We start from the raw sequence: 7,606 nt of genomic DNA, 5'->3' as shown, positions 1-7,606 counted from the left end.
AACAAAACAGTAGCTGATTCAGAAGCGCGAGATTGTCATAGCAAAGTCAGAATTACCTCCTCTCCTATGAAACGGTCGTCCATAAAATGCATTGTTGTTCTGTTGTAAGTGATCTTAAAGATTCCTAAATGCATCTACTTATTCGGAAGGCCAAATAAAGTGCTTTTGCTTTCGCCTAGAAACACACAGCGTCTCCCTGACATGGCTGCTTCAACAATAACTGTGGTTACCGAAACCACGCCTTCTTCCTTTGTGTGCACATTTGGGCAGCATTATGGAAATATTCCCACATAGTGACCTAGATATGTGGGGTCGTGTTAGAACGATCCGTTTTAGGGGGGTGTGGCAGAGTCTTAACTTTGATAAAGAATATCTCTTTGGGTTTGAGACTTTAGTCTTTGCAACTTCAGGGATCTTATCTATTCACGAACAGCTTGTAACACTCCAAAGAGAAAGGAAAACTTGAAATCGCATCATATGACCCCTTTAAGTTTTGTTTGAACGTTTCAAACTTGTTTGAAAGTTAGTTTCAAAACGTTTTTTCTTTGAACTGTTTTAACATTTGAAAATGTTTTTTTTTTTTTTTTTAAGAATTTCATATGTAGTTTCAAATTACTTTGAAACTATTTCAAATTACTTTGAAACTATTTCTAATTCATTTGAACTACATTTAATGCTCTTTAAACAATGTTTGTTTAAAATGTTTGTTTCAAAGTTGCTTAAACTATTTTTGGAAACAATGTCTGTTCGAATTTCAAGTTTCGTTTGAAAGTTGGTTTCAAACTTGTTTGAAAATTGGTTTCAAAGTTATTTGAACTTTGTTTTAAGGATGTTTGAAAATGTTTTTTTTTCCAAAATAATTTTGTTTAAATCTTGTTTCAAAGAACTTTGAAAGTTTATTTCAAACTTGTTTAAACTTTATTTTTTAAACAATGTTTGTTTAAATTTTTGTTTCAAAGTTGCTTAGACTGTGATTTTAATGTTTTAAGTTTTGTTTGAAAGTTACTTTCAAAATTATTTGAACTTCGTTTTAATGTTGTTTAAAAAAGCTTTTTTCATCAGAATTTAGTTTGAACTTAGTTTGAAAGAGCTTTTAAAGTTTCTTTCAAACTTGTTTGAATTGAATTTTTTAAACAATATTTAAAATGTATTTTTAAAGTTGCGTGAACAACATGTTTGGAAACAATGTTTTAGTTTTAAAGTTACTTTCAAAGTTATTTGAACTTTGTTTGAACCATTCTTTTGAATATAGATTTGTTTGAATTGTTAGTTTGAACGTCTGTTTCTAAGTTGTTTGAAAACTTTTTGTGAACATTTTTTTCCACATTCAGGTACAGCTGGACTCTTTGTTGGCCAAACAGGTGGAGCTCTTGCGTGATGCTGCTGTCCAAGAGAGACTGAAATCGTTGGACTGGCGGATTCCAACTGCGGCACTGAAATACCTCGCTCCCACTGCTCAACACTGCAACAGCGGCCTCTCACATCTCTCTGGTACATTTCTCCTCTTCTTTGTTGCTTACCGCTACTTGGCATTTGTTGGAATTGTTCATATCAGTAGTTGAGTTTACGCAACTTTCTATCCTTAAATACAGGCGAGAGACCCCTAAACTTGCATCTGACCGATGTGCCGCTGGGCAGGCAATTAGCCAATGAGCTCAAACGACATCACAAACAGAACGCAGAGGAACGACATCATAATCAACAAACCTTTGAAGATAGAATGACAGCGGCCATAGGTTAGTTCTCACAACCAGACTGTAAAAGACACTTCACAACTTTGAGTTGGCGAACACTCTTAAATGAAGCTATAAAACGAAAATGCCACATAATTAATGCAAATAAATTTAAGTGCACACTTTGAAAAAATAAACAATCTAAAACGTGTTCTTCTGTCTGATGTCATAGGAGAACCTTTTGAAGATTCTCAAAGAACATTTAATTCTCTAGTTCTTCAGAAAACATTCTATTTACAGGTTCTTCGAAGAACCTAAAATGCGAATAACCTTTAATGTAACATCAAGAACTTTAAGTTTCGTTCTGAAACCTAGTTTGACATTTTTTTTACTTTTATTTATCAAAGATTCAGTTGATCAAAATTGACAGTAAAGATTTTTACACTGGGCTAATGGTTAGAGAGTCGGACTCGTAACCCAAAGGTTGCGGGTTCGAGTCTCGTACTGGCAGGGATTGTAGGTGGGGGGAGTGAATGTACAGCGCTCTCTCCCACCTTCAATACCACGACTGAGGTGCCCTTGAGCAAGGCACCGAACCCCCAACTGCTCCCCGGGCGCCGCAGCATAAATGGCTGCCCACTGCTCCGGGTGTGTGTTCACGGTGTGTGTGTATTCACTGCTGTGTGTGTGCACTTAGGATGGGATAAATGCAGAGCACTAATTCCTAGTATGGGTCACCATACTTGGCCACATGTCACGTCACTTTCACTTTTTGTCACTTTCACTTTCATTGTGTCCAAAGATTTCTGTTTCAAATAAATGTTGTTCTTTTAAACTTTCTATTCATCAGGGAATTTTAAAAAATGTATTGTGGTTTCCACAAAAATATTAAGCAGCACAACTGCTCGATTAATAATCGTATGAAATGTTTCTTTAAAAAAATCAGCATATTAGAATGATTTCTGAAGGACCATGTGACTCTGAAGACTGGAGGAATAATGCTGAATAATTTGGCTTTGCATCACAAGAATAAATTATGTTGTACAATATATTAAAATAGAAAACCATTATTTTAAATTGTAATAATATTTTTTTAAAAATTAAATTTTTTTTACTGCATGTTTGATCAAATAAATGCAGCTTTAGTGAGCAGAAGAGACTTTTTCAAAAACATTTTAAAAAATCTTACCAACCCCAAACCTGTGAATATTAGTGTATACTGTATAACCCCCTAAGTGACTACTTTCGAAACATTATATGGATATGAAGATGCAATCATTAATAAATATATTGTGATACTATTTTCCTCGCAATATTGCATCACTACTTTAGATGCTTGTATAAGATAAATACTTTTTATTATTCGATTATTTATGCATTCATATGTCATTTGGCACATCACAAGTCATCTAAATATATAAGGATAAAGCTCATATTCTACTTTAGTCTAGTTTTACTCTAGTCAAAATGCATTCTGGGATTACCACACTATCCACAAAGGAGCCATGTGGTTCTGCCTTCAAATTTGGCCAAAACGTGGTATCTCTGAAGGCAGCGTAATGTTGCCGCCTACCTTTTGGAACAGCCTTCAAATGCTGTCTAGGTAGAGCGTTAATCTTTAAAGAACCAGCGGAGAAACGCTGTACAGATTAAAATGGCTCTTGTTGGACGCTGTTTTTGCATGCATGTTGTAGCCTGGATTGGCACAGGTTTATCTCAGTATCATCCTGGCACATTGACACCTACACCGCTCCATTAAACTCTGATGTGTCAACGTAACGCGCGTATCAGCAGGGCTTCAGAGAACTTTTTGTGATTTATGCAATCTCTTGCATGCAAATGTCCTCGATGAAGGTAGCACTTTCTCTCTGAAACTCCTACCTGCCCTGTGCAAGCTGCGTTAGTACACTGCGAGTAGGTGAGGAAGGGGGTGTGGATTTACTCGTCTTTTTGACGTTTTGGGTTTTTCTTCCGCCCCAATGTGGGCAGAGCCTGATGTCAATCAGTGTCATTTACTGATCACACTGGTCTTTTGAACTGATTTGAATATCTGAATAATACCCTCCCCTGTCAATTTGGTGACATAGATTTGAAACACTAAAAAGTACCATACTTTATTTTGGCATAAGCTCTTACGCTATGTGTTTGTTTACTGGCAATGGCTGAAATGTGTTGAAAATTCCAGCATACTGAAACTGTTATGATATGAGAATTGATATGATAATTGATTGCACTTTTACTCTTGTTAAATAGTTTTTAAAACCACACAATGCACCAGAAACACTGAAAAAAGTGCTGTTGAAATGATTATTATTCAAAAATTGCTAGTAAATATCACAAATAATTACAAAGAAATGGCAAGTAACACACTGAATTAAACATGACATTTTGAAGTAGAAAGAAAAGTATTTACTTGTAAAACATGCTCCATTATGTTTTTTTTTTTTGTTGTTGTTTTTTTTTACTCTGTGCACATAAAATTTAAAGGAATAGTTCACCCAAAAATGAAAATTTGCTGAATATTTTATCACCCCTCAGGCCATCCAAGATGTGTTTCTTCATCAGAACAGATTTGGAGAAATTCAGCATTGCATCACTTGCTCACCAATGGATCCTCTGCAGTGAATGGGTGCCGTCAGAATGAGAGTCCAAACAGCTGATAAAAACAGCACAATAATCCACACCACTCCATTCCATCAGTTAATGTCTTGTGAAGTGAAAAGCTGCATGTTTGTAAGAAAGAAACCCATCAAGACGTTTTTTAACTCCAAACCGGCTAAACATACAGTTCCTCGATCCAATAATATTGTTTTATCCAGTGAAAAAGTCATTTTTCTGAATCAGGAGAGAAATATGCACAGATCAAGTTCGTTTACAAACGAAAACAGTAAAAAAACAGCTCTAAACAAACATGTCAGGGATTTTGATGTGAGAGGACAACAGGGGATGGACTTTTTCACTTATTATGGATTATGGAGTTGTATTTTGGCCACAAGTGACGGTTTTAAGTTAAAACGCCTTAATGATGGATTAGTTTCTTACGAACATGCAGCTTTTCGCTTCACCAGACATTAACTGATGGACTGGAGTGGCGTGGATTACTTGTGGATTATTATGATGTTTTGATCAGCTGTTTGGATTCTCATTCTGACGGCACCCATTCATTGCAGAGGATCCATTGGTGAGCAAGTGATGTAATGCTAAATTTCTCCAAATCTGCTCCGATGAGCAAAAAAAAGCTCATCTACATCTTGGATGGCCTGAGGGTGCTAAATATTTGTTGTACTTTTGCTTGATTTGCTTATTGCCTCATTTTATAACTCAAGTTTGAAGAAAAATTTGAAAAGGTGCCACATGATCAAACATGTATCTTGAATCTTGGTTCAATTTCTTTATTGCCATTTTAGGTATGCATGCAAGCTAACCAATATATTTTAAATTGAATTTTACACTTTTACATTTGCATTTCAGAAAATGGGTCTCAGAAGGAGCCCAGGCTTCTGGAAAAGAAGACCATCAAATCAGAACCAGAGGACTCCAGATAACATCTTGAGCCTCAAAGTGAAACCTGCGTTTTGTTTGCTCAGTGGATTTAGTACTGAAACTGTGTGGCCTTAAGAACTGTAAATGTCTAGAGATCCATTTATTTAGATTTTTAATTCTTAAGAATTATTTTTATTTCTAATTTTAGAGCAAAAAACATGAATGTCTTGCAGTCGGTGTACACAGAGAAATTGTCTAAGAGTGTATTTGTGCATTTTTTTTGTACATAATCTGTGTGTGTTTATTTGATTGCATGTCTTATTCGTAACTACTTTTATTTAAGCTATTCGTTATTCAACGGAAACACTGGAGTTTCGTAGAAAACGGTTGTGTAGTCCTCAGATTAGTTGATAAGGTTAAATGATGACATTCATCTGTTCGTATCGGTTTGTCGTTGAGGATGAACTTAACGTAAAAGAATACTGAATATGTAAAATTAGCTTTGCGTGTTTTTGCGATCGCGTCAGTTTAGATGTTAGTATTAGGAAGAAAAGTTTGTGTATTTGTTACCAGCAACTCTAGCCTTATTCTCGGCGTACGATAGTGTATCTCGCTGTCGTTAAGCGTTAACTGTTACATTGTGACTGTGATTTTTCAGATGACACGTGGGCGTTTTGTTAGTTAGCTGTGCTAATCTGGCATTCTGGTCTTTTCTGTGCACATTTGTTGTGTTTCATTCTTTATCTAGTCTTTGTGAAATTGTTCTACAAATAAAACCAAACTGGAAAAAACAGTTCACGGATTTTCTCTGTGATTTTTCAGAAAAAAAGTTTGCAAACTTTTTTGTTCATTACATGTTTGTTTTGTTAGTTATTGTCAGTTTTAGAAAAGGTTTCTAAAAATATGGACATTTAAATTTAAAGCCTGAAATGTTTTCTAAAGAAACATGATCATGGAAAAAAAAAACATGACATGAGAGGAAAAATTATATTTCAATGCTTTAGTGTTCTCTCACAAAACTTGTGTGTTTCCCTGAGAAACTTTGCATTCGTTCACACTACTTTAATGATGTGAGGAAGCTATATTTCAGTGTTTTTTAGAGCAAAGCAAAGTCAGATGCAGTTGTTTTGCAAAAGTAAACAAAAACAGCAAATAATAATTATAATATAATCCAATAAATAATAAAATGATAAAATATTTAAATGCTATATAAAATATAAACTATATACTTTATTATCAATTATAATTCTGTATTTAATATTTCACATACAATACAGCAATAAACAAAAGCAGCAAATAATTGTAATATATTTACAATAAATAAAATCTTAAACAATATTGTATTACTAATGATTCAATATCTAATATTTTACAGCATTTACAATATTTACATATTTTACTGCAAATATATATTTTATCTAATAAAAATATAAATACATAAAAATATATTAATAATAATAATGATAATTCCATTAAGCCTATATATTTCATGTTTGTGTGTGTAGGCTATATATATATATATAAAGATAATAAGCTAACAAACTAATAATAATGAAATAATAAGCTAACAACTTAAAACTGTTCATTTATAGAGGCGGCCTGAAAAACACGGTTCTTAATCTGGAAGCAGCTCACAAAATCGAGCTGATCCAAGCAGTTTCCTGTTCTGTTAATGTCACACTCATACGTTAATGCTAAAAAATGCGCCCACGCTCCATACACACACACAAACGTGTTTTGCGCGCTCATCAGTCTCTTAGATCTACAGAAGCCCTACACGGGTGTTCCTCAAGAGAAACGTCACTAGCACCTACAGAAGCCCCGTGTGTGCGTGTGTGTGTGAGCGGAGAGATCACTGTGTGACCCAGATGTGTGGGCGGTGCCTGAATGTGGGCGGAAACATTGCGAACAGCACTGCGGCTCACAGCCAACACTTACAGCACAGGCTTGATGGAAGTGGGATAGAGTTAGATGCACTTATGCAGAGCTTGGCTTCTTTTGGTTAAAGATTCGTGATCAAAAAACAAAATATCAGCTCTCCTTCAAGAAGTAGGAGAAGGAAAAAAAACGTTAATAAAAGCCTTCTTGAACTTGATTTTGGTTTGACAGTGCAGGCTTTCCCACGAGGGCTCTCCTACATGATTGGGTTTAACCGTGAGCATGTGTTTCCTGATATCTCACTCTGTAGATCTTGTCTCTGTGGGATGATGGAGGAAACACTGGTTTGTGAAGAGTGGGTGAGTTAGAGCTGCCTTATATAAGATATACTACTTTTAAAATCCACTTGAATTATCTCGTGCATTAAAAATTATAATATAATATAATATAAAGAAGAATATAAAGAAATTATCAAAAACAAAAATAATAATTATAATATTATACAAAATATACTAAATAATAAAAAAAATACAATATTCAAATTATATATAAAATATAACATTAAAATATAA

General features: G+C 34.5%; 1 protein-coding gene across 1 annotated transcript in view; it reads left to right on the top strand.

The window, feature by feature from the left end:
* Positions 1-5,381, top strand: part of LOC107653562 (NGFI-A-binding protein 1-like) — a 21,860-nt gene extending 16,479 nt beyond the window's left edge. The window contains exons 7-9 of the mRNA XM_016440301.1: positions 1,332-1,491; positions 1,593-1,736; positions 5,145-5,381. Of these exons, the coding sequence (XP_016295787.1) occupies positions 1,332-1,491; positions 1,593-1,736; positions 5,145-5,218 (378 nt within the window). The 3' untranslated portion in view covers positions 5,219-5,381. The remainder of the gene's footprint in view (positions 1-1,331; positions 1,492-1,592; positions 1,737-5,144) is intronic.
* Positions 5,382-7,606: the final 2,225 nt, after the last annotated feature.

The sequence above is a fragment of the Sinocyclocheilus anshuiensis genome, unplaced genomic scaffold (genome assembly GCF_001515605.1).
Source record: "Sinocyclocheilus anshuiensis isolate Anshui unplaced genomic scaffold, SAMN03320099.WGS_v1.1 scaffold1079, whole genome shotgun sequence".
In the NCBI taxonomy this organism is placed as follows: Eukaryota; Metazoa; Chordata; class Actinopteri; order Cypriniformes; family Cyprinidae; genus Sinocyclocheilus; species Sinocyclocheilus anshuiensis.
This window is presented reverse-complemented; position numbering and strand designations above follow the sequence as displayed.